The sequence below is a fragment of the Oncorhynchus masou genome, chromosome 3, assembly GCF_036934945.1.
Source record: "Oncorhynchus masou masou isolate Uvic2021 chromosome 3, UVic_Omas_1.1, whole genome shotgun sequence".
Lineage (NCBI taxonomy): Eukaryota > Metazoa > Chordata > Actinopteri > Salmoniformes > Salmonidae > Oncorhynchus > Oncorhynchus masou.
Window position 1 is genome coordinate 34,533,677 of NC_088214.1, and position 16,647 is coordinate 34,550,323.

At 44.4% G+C, this 16,647-nt stretch overlaps 1 protein-coding gene across 3 annotated transcripts in view; it reads right to left on the reverse strand.

Annotated features, from left to right (window-relative positions):
* The window catches only part of per2 (period circadian clock 2), a 28,106-nt gene that overhangs the window by 1,978 nt on the left and 9,481 nt on the right, over positions 1–16,647 (reverse strand). The window contains exons 3-19 of one of the 3 annotated variants that reach the window (XM_064938786.1): positions 16,143–16,378; positions 15,866–15,987; positions 15,379–15,580; positions 14,613–14,664; positions 14,094–14,236; positions 13,867–13,945; positions 13,648–13,754; positions 13,326–13,479; positions 12,919–13,159; positions 12,695–12,803; positions 12,261–12,468; positions 11,843–11,964; positions 9,444–9,710; positions 8,347–9,248; positions 3,249–3,486; positions 2,697–2,937; positions 19–169 (exon numbers count right to left, since the gene is read on the reverse strand). In XM_064938786.1, the coding sequence (XP_064794858.1) occupies positions 19–169; positions 2,697–2,937; positions 3,249–3,486; positions 8,347–9,248; positions 9,444–9,710; positions 11,843–11,964; positions 12,261–12,468; positions 12,695–12,803; positions 12,919–13,159; positions 13,326–13,479; positions 13,648–13,754; positions 13,867–13,945; positions 14,094–14,236; positions 14,613–14,664; positions 15,379–15,580; positions 15,866–15,987; positions 16,143–16,378 (3,574 nt within the window). Of the gene's footprint in view, positions 1–18; positions 170–2,696; positions 2,938–3,248; positions 3,487–8,346; positions 9,249–9,443; positions 9,711–11,842; positions 11,965–12,260; positions 12,469–12,694; positions 12,807–12,918; positions 13,160–13,325; positions 13,480–13,647; positions 13,755–13,866; positions 13,946–14,093; positions 14,237–14,612; positions 14,665–15,378; positions 15,581–15,865; positions 15,988–16,142; positions 16,379–16,647 lie in introns of all 3 variants that reach the window. The other 2 variants (XM_064938795.1, XM_064938778.1) reach the window with 2 other exon arrangements.

The following is a 16,647-nucleotide window of genomic DNA, read 5'->3' on the forward strand; positions in this document are numbered from 1 at the left end:
TCGAGAAAGAGAGCTCACCTTGGCGTCCATGACCTTGGGCAGCCCTCTACTCCTCATCCAGGGGTGGACCTCCCCCAGTTCTATTTGCTGCTCCCCGGTGAAGCACGGCTGGCTCTTCTGCATCACACGTAGCTTCTCTCGGTCTTCCCTAAGCACACACTCGATGCCCCTGAGTAGACCAAGGAACATACACACTCGGTATACTGAACCATGTGACTTATAGGTGAAAGACACAGTGCCAGTCAAAAGTTGACACCTACTCATTCAAGGGTTTTTCTTGATTTTTAAACTATTTTCTACATTGTAGAATAATAGTGAAGACATCAACACTATGAAATAATTTTCCCAACAGTTATGATTAAATGACTGAACAAATCATTTTAAATGGAACTGTAATTAAGTAAAACTTATACTCTGTTTTATTATATCTGATTAACAATATGAGATCATAAGAAGGGATTGTGAGACACGGACAAGGAGTAATTAAAGTTAATGAACACCATTCCAACTAGGAAGAAACAAATGGGTTGTGGACTGTGTAAACACATAAGGTCGTTAACCTATGGTTGAACCTACAGAACTGAGCTCTTGGGTTTTTAGATAACCTAAGAATGCACTCACTGTCTTTTCTGTTAATTAGAACTGTCAGCTCAGTGTTGATCGATAATGTTGAGGGGTCAAAAGTTACCTGTGAGTGTGTTAGTAAGTTAGAATGCACTTTTCACCTCACTTTGTCCCGGGCGAGGGAGGGGATTCTGTTAAAGCAATGAAATGACGTCGTGATTTGTATATAAACTGTTGCTCCGAGAATAAATTGTTTGACCTATTATTGAAAAGACTGGTCTCTGTCTATTTTATGCAAACAAGAATCTTACAAATTCTCATAAAATAGATTAAGGGTTTTCAATTAATGAAAGCACATTGGCATAATTAAATTACAGTAACAATAACTCATCTGAAATCATGGAGTAACCAAAAAAAAAGTGTTAAACAAATCAAAATATATTTGAGATTCTTCAAAGTAGCCACCCTTTGCCTTGATGACAGCTTTTCACACTCTTGGCATTCTCTCAACCAGCTTCATGAGGTCATATGGAATGCATTTCAATTAACAGGTGTGCCTTGTTAAGTTAATTTGTGGAATTTCTTTCCTTCTTAATGTATATGAGCCAATCAGTTGTGTTGTGACAAGGTAGGGGGGTGGAATACAGAAGATAGCCCTATTTGGTAAAATACCAAGTCTATATTATGGCAAAAACAGCTCAAATAAGCAAAGAGAAATGACAGTCCATCATTACTTTTAAGACATGAAGGTCCCTCAATACGGAACATTTCAAGAACTTTGAAAGTGCAGTCGCAAAAAACATCAAGTTCTATGATGAAACTGGCTCTCATGAGGACCGCCACAGGAAAGGAAGACCCAGAGTTAACTCTGCTGCAGAGGATAAGTTCATAAGAGTTACCAGCCTCACTCCTCTTTCTTTTCTAGTTAGAGACAGTTTGCACTGTTCTGTGAAGGGAGAAGTAAACAGCGTTGTACGAGATCTTCAGTTTCTTGGCAACTTCTCGCATGGAATAGCCTTCATTTCTCAGAACAAGAATAAACTGATGAGTTTCAGAAGAAAGTGCTTTGTTTCTGCCATTTTGAGCCTGTAATCAAGCCCACAAATGCTGATGCTCCAGATACTCAACTAGTCTAATGAAGGCCAGTTCTATTGCTTTTTTAAATCAACACAACAGTTTTAAGCTGTGCTAACAATTGCAAAAGGGTTTTCTAATGATCAATTAGCCTTTTTAAAATGATAAACTTGGATTAGCTAACACAACGTGCTATTGGAACACAGGAGTGATGGTTGCTGACAATGGGCCTCTGTAGATATTCCATTAAAAGAAATCGTCTGTTTCCAGCTACAATAGTAATTTAACACACTAACAATGTCTACACTGTATTTCTGTTCAAAATGTGATGTTATTGTAATGGACAAAAAATATATATATATATTTCAAAAACAAGGACATTTCTAAGTGACCCCAAACTTTTGAACGGTAGTGTAGCTGATGTTGAACTGATCTTCAGGGTCCACTAGATATGATATCTGGAATAATTCAAAACTAGCCTTGAAGAAATCACACACTCTCATTTTCTCTCAACTCACTTTGCCTGACAACTTGTGCAAGTGCCCCATCTTATAGGCATACATTAGAACTGCAAGCCAGCAACAAAAGACCTCATACGCTTTCATTATCATAAGATGCATCACACAAACATACATAGATTTTTGGGATCCATTGTGGACATAAATCCAGCAGGTAAATACAGGGACGGAGTAGGTGGGAGTGGAAGGGAGTGGGTAGTATCTATGCTGTGCAATGTGTGCTGTGCAATGTATTTCCCAAAGATGCTGTGTTCCCATCTGAAAAAATGTGTAAATAAATAAACCAAATAAAAACCAACATATTTCTAACCCCAGCATTCATGGGCACTCATCATTTTGGGAAACATTGCACTAGGACTCATGCTCTGGGTAGAAGTTGTCTGTGGTCACAGATCTAGGATCAGTTTACCCTCCCCTTATCCTTCCCCTAAGCCCGCCCCTTCAAAAATCCCAAACTGACCCAGATATGCATTCACAGACAACTTTCTCATATTCCAAGGCACATTGCGTGCCGCCTCTCTCCTGTCTCCTCCCACTCACCGGGAGGGCATCTGATAGGTCAGCATGACCTTGTCGTCAGCGTTGGCGGTGACTAACCACGGCGGATCCTGCAGTACATACTTGTCATATTGGCTTTCCTCTACCTCCATTGGCCGCCCCTCGCTAGCGCTACCACCACTCCCGCCACTGGAGTGCACTTTGACCTGCTGGCAGCTGTTCTGGGAGGAGTCCACGGTGCCAAAGTAGTTGCTGCTGTTGTTGCATGTGTGGCTGCTGCTTACTGTGGGGGTGAATGAACGCACAAAACAGAGTTAGGATCTCTTACTTCAGAAGCACCAGCGTTCTGGTCTCAAGTGCTTCATACATGAAGAAATAAACTGCTGGATGTAATGTCATGCTGCCATGTTAATGTCCTATCTTGTGTTCGTTCTTGTTCTGCCAGCCTTGTTGATCAAATATGTAAACCCCCAAGGCAGTTACAGGAGTGAGGTTTGGTACAGTGGAAGTGACTGGTATATAATATATTCCTATATAATAGGAAAATAATTCTAACAAATGTACAATAAGGCTAGGGTAGGTGTAAGTACAGACCTGTGCCACTGCCAGATACTCCGCTAGCTGACGTTCCACATCCCAACGTTCTGTTGTTATTAGACATTCCTCTGTTAGACGTTCTAGCTGAGGTTCCGCAGCCATTAGAGCTGAACCCCATGGACCCTGAAGTGCCTGAGCTGGTGCCTGAACGAGAGTCTGAATGGAGCAGGATGTCCAGCAGGTCACTCGATGATGAATTGATGTCGCTATGGTTACCGTTGCCCGGCGAGCCCACCTGCAAGACAGAAGTCAAAGGATAAGGTCAACAAACAGAAGCTCCACTTTCAAGTCGTATTGCTCCCTTTCTTTGGTCATCAGTCCCATCCTTTGTTTTTTTGCGACTCTCCTCTTTCACTTCTCCCTCAAGGTCTAAGAAGCGACTCAGTCATATTTATTTAACCTTTATTTAACCAGGAAAAGCCCATTGAGACCCAGAGTCTCCTCCTAGACCTGGCCAAGAAGTCAGCAACAATCAATACATTACATAATTAAAACATACAACAATGTGATCCAGCCTAAAAAAAAGCATTTACAATCCTCTGTAACAGTCTCCCATCAATATTTTAAATTAATTCAGTGGCACTAACATATCTAGATGAAGCATGAATTGTAGACTATTCCATGCGTCTGGGGCACAAGAAGAGAAGGCAGTCTTGCCTCATACTGTGAATGTCCTGGGGACTTTAAGTAGCAACCTCTCACGACTTCCGCCGAAGTCGGTCCCTCTACTTGTTCGGGCGGCGTTCGGTGGTCCACGTCACCGGTCTTTTAGCCATCGCCGATCCACTTTTCATTTTCCATTTGTTTTGTCTTCTACACACCTGGTTTCTATTCCCCAATTACATGTTCATTATTTAACCTTCTGTTTCACACATGTTAGTGTGCGTGTTTATTGATTGCTCATGTCGGTTCTTGATTGCCGGGTTATGTATTTACGCCCGTTATTTTCGAGTGACCAGTATTTCTCCGCACCTTAAATATTGTCTGTGTACTGGTGCTGTCATGGGATGAAATACCTTGTACACTCACCTCTGCTTTCCTGCGCCTGATCTCACTGCACCAGTTACCCACCGTATGACACAACCACAGAGCAGACCGGGTATGGCAACTGCTGTTGGTGAAGGAGACCAGACTGCAGAGATAAAGAGGGAGTTTACCAAAAAGGGCTTTGTAGATGAACACATACAAATGTATCTTTATGCTCATATAAAGTGAGGTCCAACCTACCATTTGGTACAATGGTGAGTGAGTGACTTGGCATTTGTAATAAAGCGCAAGGTTGCATGGTAAACAGAGTGCAGTCTCTGTAAGACGGAGGAGGTTGCATGGTAAACAGAGTGCAGTCTCTGTAAGACGGAGGAGGTTGCATGGTAAACAGAGTGCAGTCTCTGTAAGACGGAGGAGGTTGCATGGTAAACAGAGTGCAGTCTCTGTAAGACGGAGGAGGATGCATGGTAGACAGAGTGCAGTCTCTGTAAGACGGAGGAGGATGCATGGTAGACAGAGTGCAGTCTCTGTAAGACGGAGGAGGATGCATGGTAAACAGAGTGCAGTCTCTGTAAGACGGAGCAGGATGCATGGTAAACAGAGTCCATGTTGTATGGTAAACAGAGTGCAGTCTCTGTAAGACGGAGGAGGTTGCATGGTAAACAGAGTCCAGTCTCTGTAAGACGGAGGAGGTTGCATGGTAAACAGAGTGCAGTCTCTGTAAGACGGAGCAGGTTGCATGGTAAACAGAGTGCAGTCTCTGTAAGACGGAGCAGGTTGCATGGTAAACAGAGTGCAGTCTCTGTAAGACGGAGGAGGTTGCATGGTAAACAGAGTGCAGTCTCTGTAAGACGGAGCAGGTTGCATGGTAAACAGAGTGCAGTCTCTGTAAGACGGAGGAGGTTGCATGGTAAACAGAGTGCAGTCTCTGTAAGACGGAGGAGGTTGCATGGTAAACAGAGTCCAGTCTCTGTAAGACGGAGGAGGTTGCATGGTAAACAGAGTCCAGTCTCTGTAAGACGGAGGAGGTTGCATGGTAAACAGTCCAGTCTCTGTAAGACGGAGGAGGTTGCATGGTAAACAGAGTGCAGTCTCTGTAAGACGGAGGAGGTTGCATGGTAAACAGAGTGCAGTCTCTGTAAGACGGAGGAGGTTGCATGGTAAACAGAGTCCAGTCTCTGTAAGACGGAGGAGGTTGCATGGTAAACAGAGTCCAGTCTCTGTAAGACGGAGGAGGTTGCATGGTAAACAGAGTCCAGTCTCTGTAAGACGGAGGAGGTTGCATGCAACAAGCTTCTTTCTAGCCATAAATGGGAAGCAAGCCTTATTACGAAAATAAAAACCCAATTTCAATTCAAGCTTTGTCACAAGATTATCCACATTAACTTTAAAGGACAACTGGTCATCCAACCAAATACCTAGGTAAGGTCATGAATTTAGTGTTTTGTATATTCAAGACCAGCTTGAGACCATATAGGGAGGCCTGCAGTGACTGAAAAGCAGTCTGGAGCTCTTCAACAGCCTGAACCAGAGAAGATATTGTCCCACTATGAGAGATGGATAGACAGAGGTCTGTATTACAGTAACTACAGTAAGTTATATTTTGTGGAGAGTTGCGATGTTATCCTACCTCGTCACTGCAACACCTCAGCCCAGAGCACACTATATTCCATGATAGTAGTTGGAGACACAATGTTTTAGACGGAACATTTTAGTCAGGAGACTTTTGGATTATTGCACTTTGACATGGCAGCACAGTTACTTCACACAGGATGTCGGAATTGTAAACCTTTTTAATGATTCGATACAATTTGCATAAACTAGATGAATTGGTGAAACTATAACATTGTCTCCCAGTAAAAGCTTTCTTAAAATATTCATAACAATTTACAAATCTACAGCCTGTGCCAGTTGCCTGCCAGCTGAAGACAATATAGGACTGATTTGTGAATGACTTTGGGGTTAAGTCGCTTTTTACACATCCTAACCCTAGCCTAACACCTCCAGTCTGAAAACAACACTTTTCTAGTTCTGCTGCCATTTTCGTGAAACTCAATACTGATGCCACAACCTTACACTAACGCTGTTTCTGAGAGAGTTGGAGGACCCCTGTACTAAATCTCTCTGGGGTAAAGGGAGGGAGGGAGAACAAGAGGATGCAGAGGAAGAAAGAGTGAACAAGGTCAAACTCATGAGGTCTGATATCAAAAGGCTCAGACCATTTCTATCTACAAGCTATCATACTGCTCAACAATTGAACTGGACTGACCCCCTTTACTGACTCCCCGCACTTTAGCACACACGCACTCAGACAAATATACACCCACCCAAACAGATATACACTCACACACAAGTATACAGTACCAGTCAAAAGTTTAGACACACCTACTCAATCAAGTTTCTTTATTTTTACTATTTTCTACATTGTACAATAATGGTGAAGACATAAAAACTATGAAATAACACACATGGAATCATGTAGTAACTAAAAAAAAGTGTTAAACAAATCAAAATATATTTTATATTTGAGATTCTTCAAAGTAGCCACCCTTTGCGTTGATGACAGGCCAGGTCATCTGATGCCTCGTTCCATCACTCTCCTTTTTTGTCAAATAGCCCTTAAACAGCCTGGAGATGTGTTGAGTCATTGTCCTGTTGAAAAACAAATGATATCCCATCTGGTTTGCGCTTAGTGGGACTGGCGTATCGCTGCAGAATGCTGTGGTAGCCATGCTGGTTAAGAGTGCCTTGAATTCTAAATAAATCACTGACAGTGTCACCAGCAAAGCACCCCCACACCTCCTCCTTCATGGTTCACGGTGAGAACCACACATGTGGAGATCATCCGTTCACCTACTCTGCATCTCACAAAGACACGGAGGTTGGAGCCAGAAATCTCAAATCTGGACAGATTTATACCAGTCTAATGTCCTTTGCTCGTGTTTCTTGGCCCAAGCAAGTCTCTTCCTCTTATTGGTGTCCTTTAGTAGTGGTTTCTTTGCAGCAATTCGACCATGAAGGCCTGATTCACAGTCTCCTCTGAACAGGTGATGTTGAGATGTGTCTGTAACTTGAACTCTGAAGCATTTATTTTGGTTGCAATCTGAGGCTGGGAAATCTATTGAACTTATCCTCTTCAGCAGAGGTAACTCTGGGTCTTTCTTTCCTGTGGCAGTCCTCATGAGAGCCAGTTTCATCATAGCGCTTGAAGGTTTTTGCGACTACACTTGAAGAAATGTTTTATTTTCCGAATTGACTGACCTTCATGTCTTAAAGTAATAATGGACTGTCGTTTCTCTTTGCTTATTTGAGCTGTTCTTGCCATAATATGGAATTAGCCCTATTTGGTAAAATACCATCTTCTGTATACCATCCCTATCTTGTCACAACACAACTGACTGGCTGGCTCAAGCACATAAAGAAGAAAATAAATTAAACAAATTAACTTTTAACAATGCAGACCTGTTAATTGAAATGCATTCCAGGTGACTACCTCATTAAGCTGGTTGAGAGAATGCCAAGAGTGTGCAAAGCTGTCATCAAGGCAAAGGGTACCTACTTTGAAGAATCTCAAATATATTTTGACATGTTTACCACACTTTTGTGGTTACTACATGATTCCATGTGGCATTTCATAGTTTGATGTCTTCATTAAGTAATATAGAAAAATGCAGAATAGTCCAAATGAAGAACCCCCCCCCCAAAAAAAAAGTACAAATAAAGACCCCCCCCCCCACCAAATAAAGAAGAATACAAACTTTTGACTGGTACTATACACTCACACCCGAACAGATATACACCCACACAGATAAACACTCACACACACACCTACTGCTGCCACTAATTATTTTTACTAAATACTGAACAATTTAAACATTTGCCCCCCAATCCACACATCCCCAATACACATGTAAATATTGGACTATAAATTGTGCCTTCCTGTATTATACTTATGCTAAAAAAATGATTATTCTACTGAACTATTTACTTTATGTTCGTATTCTTATCTTTTACTCTTTCTTGCGTTGTGGAGAAAGAACCTGCAAGTAAGAATTTTGTTGGATTGCACATATGTGTATCCCGTACGACTTGAAAATGAGTATCATACCTGCTGAAACTCCTTGACCTTCTCCATGGCTTGGCAGACCATGCTCCCTCCCTTCATGTTGACGGTGTTATTCCCTTGTGTGCCAACGGAGGGCACCACCACCATGCGGTCCTGTCTCTCCAGGGAGCACCACATCTCCTCCAGCTGCAGGGGCGAGCTGCACCATGATTGGACCAGTGGAGGGGAGGACGCTTGGTCCCTGCCGGCCATGGTCCCATGCGGGGAGCAGCGAGACTGGGTGGTTTCCCCAGGTGGCTTGGGAGCCTCCATGGGCATGGAGAATGAGAAAGGCTGGGCTGGGATCGGGAAGGCCGTCAGTAGGGGAAAGGCCTGTGGCTGAGCTGGGAAAGGAACATGAGCAGGTAAGGTGAGGGATGTCTGTGGGTGGAAGGGCTGTGACTGAGAGGGGTAGCCGGCTTTCTCGGCCTGGTAGAAAGGCTGCTGTCCTGGAGCCCCGCTTCCCATTTGAGGGAACATGCAGCTGGGGAGAACCAGAGCCACCACGGGGGTCACCATGGGAGTAGAGAAGGGCGAGGGCTGGATGTTTGGTGGCGGGCACTGGGGATCCTGGTTGCCCTGGCAGTCACCAAAGCCTGCCAATGAATTCTCTGGGCGGGTAGGCATGGTGCCAGCCATGGTGCCCGCCCCAGGGTAGACCTGGAGGGGGTAGACTGGCACCACGGTGGGGTAAGCCAGGGGCAGCAAAGTGGACTGGGAAGTGTTGGAAGGGGACCAGGAGGTCTGGTTGAGGAGGTGAGGTCGGGACTGCGGCTGTCTTCTCCTATGAGACACGGAACTGTCGGACGACTCGTTCTGTTTCACCCGCTTAGACTTGGTCTTGTTGCGCCCACTTCGACGGGCAGCGGGCTCGGCCTGCGTGCATGGGCGCACAGCGGGCGGAACTAGAGAAGGGGACAGTGAGGGGAAAGGGAGAAAAAGAGGGTGTGATTACATTATGTATTTGACTGTGAGAGGTTGAGTGTATGAGAACATTATTAAGGTACTGTGTGTGTCTGTGTTGAATTGTACTAGCCCAAGTCTAACGACCTATACTGAGGTGGTATTGTAATGTGTGTAGAACATGTTTGCTACTGTACCATCAGCGGTGCCCTGTCCCTTCTGGCGCTCCAGGTATTGGGAACAGTTGGCCTGGAAGGCCTGGACTCCCCTCTGTTCCCTGAAGCGACACAGGAAGGTCTGCTCCTCCTTCACGGTGTGGGCTACTAGGACCTGTTTGGTCAGACCGAGCTTCTTATAGGGCTCCCTCTCCAGGCTGGGAGGTGAAACAGCATTGGGGTGAGGCCCAGGAGTCTGGCTGCCCCCCTCCACCTCAACCCGAGCCACAGATACATCTACGATGATCTCTGTACAGGGAAAAACAGACAGAGAAACAATAATACAACATATACATAAAACACCCAACCGCTCAAGACATACAGAGATGAGACGCTGTAATACCCTTAGCAACATTGATAAACATATATACATTGATATTCATTACAGGGAAGCAGAGATGCAGAGAGAATGGTATAATGCACAGCGCATTTAGACACATAGCTTTGGTATAACATACATCATGGTATAGTCTTGAGGAACCAGACGACTGTGAATCTCTGAATATTGTAAAATAAATCTGATACATTACACAACATCAAGCTACATCCATACAACGCACGCACACCCATGTACCTACGCACGCACGGACCCACACAGTCCCCACTCCCAAACACAACCCACCACCACAAACTGAAGACCAAAAAGAGTAGAACAGAATAGTAGAATGAGACATGTCAATGTCCCCGTAGTGTATACCTGACTCGGGCGGCAGTTTCTTATCTCCTACATGCACGACGGTGCTGCTGTAGCTACACTGGCTTGCTACTGACACCACGCTCTCGGGTTTGCCGCACGGTGGCCCAGCGAGGGCCGCCAGGGAGGAGCCCACTGCCCCGGCGTCTGTCGTTATGTCTGCGATGACGTCATGCACAGGGGTTAGACCAGGCTGATGCTTAAACAGTGCAGGGTCTGCCAGGGTGACAGGGAGAGACTGAGGGAGGGTGACTTGGAGAGTCACATGTAAAGTCCCATAAATGCAGATTATAGAGAGATAGACAAAAGAGAGAGTTTGGCTGTGTCTGATTCAGTTGGTGACCTGTCCAACAGAGCCTTGGTGACACTGATAGTCTTTCAACTGAATGAGTCTTTAAACTACATGAGTATTTAAACTCAATGAGTCTTTAAAAATAAATGAGTCTTTAAACTACAGTGGACAAAATATAAAACGAAACATGCAAAAACTTAAAAGATTATACTAAGTTACAGTTCATATAAGGAAATCAGACAGTTGAAATTAATTAATTAGGCTCTAATCTATGGATTTCACATGACTGGGAGTACAGATATGCATCTGTTTGGTTACAGATACCTTTTAAAAAAAGTAGGGGCGTGGATAAGAAAACCAGTCAGTATGTGGATTGACCTCCATTTGCCTCATGCAAAGAGCTGATGGTGCTGTTTATTGTGGCCTGTGAAAAGTTGTCCCACTCCTCTTCAATGGCTGTGCGGAGTTGCTGGATATTAGCGGGAACTGGAACACACTGTCGTACACGTCGATCCAGAGCATCTCAAAACATTCACCAGACATGTCACCCGTTGGGCGTGTGCAGGCCATGGAATAAATGGGACATTTTCAGCTTCCAGGAATAGTGTACAGATCCTTGTGACATGGGGCTGTGCATTATCATGCTGAAACATGAGGTAATGGCAGAGGATGAATGACACAGTGGGCCTCAGAATCTTGTCACGGTATCTCTGTGCATTCAAATTGCCATCGATAAAATACATTTGTGTTCGTTATCTGTAGCTTATGCTACGGGGCACTCTGTTCACAACGTTGACATCAGCAAACCACTCGCCCACACGACACCATACACGTGGTCTGCAGTTGTGAGGCTAGTTGGACTTGTTGTCAAATTCTCTAAAACAATGTTGAGAGAGATAAGCTTTTTGTGCATATGGAACATTTCTGTGATCGTTTATTTCATGAAACATGGGGCCAACACTTTACATGTTGCGTTTATATTCAACACAAGTAGGTATAACAATATTGTTTTCAAATATGTATTTTTGGCACTGGCAGTATTGTTGTTTAAAGTAACAATCCATTATCAACACGTCACAAATCCAGACGTAACAATGCACAAACAAGTTTATTTTCTGGCAATTTCTCGGATCATTTTACTAGCAATACTTCGTGTAGACGTGAGAAAAATAGATTTGCTTTCTAATTTAACGTGCGGTCCATCTGTGTTCTCTCACTCACTACCTTGCATTCTAATTCCGACTGGTAAAAAAATAGTGGTGTAGAAGAGTTCACTTGCAATATAGGATACATTAAACATCATACTGTAGCAATAATACCGAAGTCAATTGTTGAACATCTTTTATTAATGGAGTGATAAAGTAAAAATAGATTACGACCAGTGGTAGAACGTACCTTCAGATAATTGCATGGGATTATCCCCTCCTTTCTGCTTGTCCTCATCTGAGGACATAGTGTTGTCAGAAGAGTGGCACCTCCTCTTCATAGTGATGGGAACATTACAGCCCTCTAGATATCTGCCCAGAGAGGGAGAGAGATGCACACAGAAGGATGAAAGACTGATTAACTTTATATCTTCATCAAAAACAATAGCCCATGATGTAACTACTACCATGTAATTGGGTAGCAGTAAGTGTTACTTATTCCGTATGTAGTCTCCTTTCCATCTATCTACCCAGAAACAAAGCCCATAACAGGACAACTAGATGAATAGACAAAAGACCCAAGACTATAAATAGGCTAGATGGCCAGAGAGATGTACAGATACGTGATTAGCAAGATGAATAGGTGACTAGTTAGTAGTTGTTCTGACCTGATGACACTGTCCAGACAGCTGATCTGTTGGTAGGAGTAGACCGTCTGTTCGTTGAAGGCCAGCTGCTCCTCCTGTACTGCAGTCCTGCTGCTGCTGTCCTCGAGGCTCAGCCCACTGACCCCAGCACTGACCCCACTGTCCCTCCAATTCACAGGGGCTGCAGATTCCTTGGAACGCACCCCTGCTGGACTCTTCTGGAGGAACTCTGCTGGGGAAAAGGGAGTGTGTCAAGACTGGGATGGGCATGGATTTGTACGTTCTGTATACGCCAAACTACACCCATGGATATGTGTGTTTTCTTCATCTCTTCCAACACACAGAAGTGCATTCATATCTGTACATCCACACACATGTACACTCCCCAGTTCACATGCGAACATATCTCTATGCTTCCTGCAGACTGTAAATATTTCTGTGCTTGTTTGACTTACTGCCAGGGCTCTTCTTGGTCTCAGGCATGGCTGAGGAGGAGGCTTGGTAGATCTGCTGTTCCTGACTCTTCTGGAGGTGGATACCTTTACAGATCTCCTGGAATGACCTCTGCTGGGGAGGAGAGAAGAGACATGTTCACTATCACGGAAAGAGAGAGAGGTAAAAGAGAGAGTGAAAGCGAGTGATAAGACAGGGAAAAGAGTGTGACAGAGAGGGTACTTACAGGTTTGGCCCAGCTGCTCTCCCCCTCCTCCTCGATGTGTGTCCTGCCTTCGCTGGTCATCACCTGAGATGCTGCAAGGTGGTCGTTGCTTTCCACACTACCGTAACCACTGGAGCTAGTGTTGTGCACCGGCTGTAGTAGCAATCTGTGGATCTGCTCAGTGATCTCCTGGACTTCAGAGTCCATAGTCTCCATGAGGGCAGGGAGCGGGGACACAAACACATCCTCATTCACCGGGCCTCTAGAAGTGGGAACAACTACATTATCCTTATTCAGTCATACAGGCCTCTTATATTAGAGATTTTTTTTCTGTCTATTTCCAAAACAATTGTGCCAAGATAACACAAAATAGTGCTGGGCAGAGAGTAGTGTCAAGATAGAAAACATTGTGCTGGGCAGACACTCACATGCGGACTTTGTGCCTCCCGATAACGAAGGAGACCTTGCGGCTCCAGGGGTTGACGAAGCTGGACCAGCTGGTGTCGACGATGACGTACTCTCCGTTCCGCGTGCAGAACCTGATGGGGGAGTGGTCGAACGGCTGGCCAGCGTACTGAAGGACTATGGGTAGGAGAGAGGACATAGATGTCAGCAAAAGACGGAGTAAAGCTAAAATGGAATATATTCTATTATTAAAGGGTCATACAGTGTGTTGTATGCAGTCCAGAGATAGAATAGCACTACGTTAATTAAGTAGTATGTTAGAAAGTGTGTTCTAGTTTCTCTTACTCTTCTTGTGAATGGCCAACATGACAGGCCTGTCATCGGGATGCATGAGAAGAAGGACAGGGGTGCCAATCAGATCCTGGGGGAAGTACCCAAGAAGTGGAACAGCTCTGAAAGGCAAAAAACAACTTTGAGTCAGCCTATAGGTTTCATAAAAGCACTGTACTCTTCTGTCGGATAAAAACAAAAGTGTATGGGAAAAAAAGTGCAAATGTGTCTCACCTCTCATCCACATCCTGGAACACACAGCTAGGAGTGTGTGTGGTGGTGAAGATGCGCTTGTCACTAGGGATTCTGGGAGCTGTAGGCAAAATGAAAACACTACTGTTCCCACACACTATATTTCACATATACCTATTTCACGAATATACACTACTGAGGATGCAGTTTCAAAGGTATTCAAACAGTCACGACTCCGGCATTGTGAAGGCATTATCATTGGTCCTTACCCTCGTATCCGGAGTGCACCTTCTCAGCCAGTAGGAGGCAGCAGAACTGGTCCTCAGAATGGACCTTATCCTGCACCTTCATCAGGTAGGGGGTCATACAGAATGGGTAGTACTGCAGGTCCCCCTCACACTCCTTACCACCACTACAGAACACAGGAGAGAGAGGACAAAGTCAGCAAGTCACTAAAGCAGCAACAAAACCATGAAAATATAGTGTCCTTATGATTGTCAGCTGTGTCAGTGACTCACTTCATTAGCATCTATTTCACAGATTGAGTTGCTGCTTGGGTGTTTTTCTGCCTCTTGGGGGCAGAGTTGAGCTGTAAATCTACTTTAATGGCAACTGTGAATAGTGTGTGTGTGTGTGCATGTAAATGTGTACGTGTGTGTCAGAGAAAAGAGCGAGAGCTTCCGGTTTATGAAACCAGCCGAGAATCAAACTAATTTAAACTGGAAAGAGGGAATGAATAGAAACATGGAGAGCAGCTGACTCACGGACGCAGCCACACACACACACACCTGATCCGACAGAAGAACGATTTTTCCTGCATGCAGTCCGACCGGGATGACTCTGAAAGGGGATGAGGGGGAGGATGAAAATGGTTTTAATTCAAAATCTGTCCACTTTATTGGCTCAATGTCGACCCTCTTCATTCAACTGAGATACTATTTCACGAGTCACATCAGCTTTCAACAACACAGCTATTCAGAGAAATTTACAAGATGAATACAGAACAAAGATACACTCAATTTAGAGTAGGAGAGAAGATCGGTGTCTTATCTGGTGCCCTTGCTTCAATGCATACACTATGTATGTTTTCCAAGCTCTGGTTAACCCCCTGTATTGACTGGTTTCATAGGAATCTGTAATTGATTTGATTAGGGTGGGGACGACTAGACTCTTAGACAGGTACATTCATGTTTTACTAGCAACGGCTTTGCTTGTGCTGTTTGAAATGGATGACTTTCCTGATCATTATAACTACATGGGATTTGACTGAAGAGTGTCTCGAGAAGCGCTATATATTTAAAATGGGACAGGCGGAACACTCTTATAGCCAGGTTTAATGGGTAAACAAGCATGTTCTCTTTTTCCATCCTACCATATGCCTTTAGTGCATGTGTGATGTAGCTCTGTTGTTCTCCTGTCTAAAACAGTCTATAAGAGGTTCTAAGTTAAGGAGGGGTTTTCGCTACCTGCTCCAGGAGGGCAGGTGGTATGGCATGTTTAGAAGTGTTTAGATTGTCTATAAGTGGATATACGCGCTCGTAGAGGGGTCATTACCTGCTCCGGTGCACATGCTCCAGGAGGGCAGGCGGTAGCGTGTGGTGAAGCTGTAGAAAACACTAACGTCCTGGGGAGTCAAGAACTCCACAAACTTGGCATCCTTGAAGATGCCCCGTTTACAGTTGAGGATGGAGGCGGCCTGGTCTGAGATGTAGACGATATTTCCCGTGATCAGAGATACAGCTACAGCAAAGGTGTCCTGGAGGGACAGAGAGGCACATGTGAGAAACTGGCATATACAGTACACGGACAGCTGCAAGTTTGGATTACTCATACGTTATTACATCACTGGGATATCTGATCTGTTGTTGGTCAGACTCCATGTCAAATCGGGACGGATGGCATGGATGTGGTAGGCATAAACTCGTGGCTGTTATAGTGTTAACTAAGCATTACTGTTGGGTTCCATTTGTTTTTGAGGATGTATTCAAAGAAAAAAAATGGTGTGTATTCAGAAGTAATACTGTACTACTAAGGAATTTACATTGTTTTTGAGGGTGTACTCTGAGGTGATGCTGTCTATCTCCTCGATGGTGTAAGAGGACACTTCCAGGCCTGATGGCTGACTCTCATTGGTCATCAGCAGCTGGTAGTACTCCTCATTGGCTGAAACACAACACAAACACACATTGGTTTCCTTGTTGGACTTTTAAGACACATTCCTAATACAATCAACTATAATGTAATGATGCTAAATTCCTAATCTTCTCATATGTTCAGGACTACCACCCAGAATGATGTGCGGTTTGGTTGTCTCTTACCTTCCACCTGTTTGACGCAGCGCAGTGCGTATTTCAGGGTGTTTAGGGAGCTGGACTTGTTGCCTTTGTTCCTCTTGTCAGCAGGCAGGAGATGTCTGAGCTGCTTGGCGGTCCTGAGTAGCTCCTTCTGGGTCTTGGTCTTAGCGGACTCCTCACTACTGCAGCCGCTGGTGGAGGGGTTGTGCTGCTCAGAACTCAGCAGGCTGAAGGCATTGGAACTACTGGGAGGAGAGGGGCTGTGGGAGTTAGAGCGACAAGCAAGAGAGATTATTAATAACACATTTCTATTAGAGAATTGTTTCACACCACGAGAATTACATTGTTGCAAGCCGAAGCTACACTGTAACAAGTCTTCTACCGAGCTGTATACTTTTGAGAAACAATAAAGGGACTGAAAGTAGGCTTGTTATTGTTGATGTTTCAGCTACAATGTCTTTTTCTTGAAAGGTAGCCTTGACTGAGGTTAACAAGAAAAGGTCTACTTTCAATCATATCGTTTTTGTTT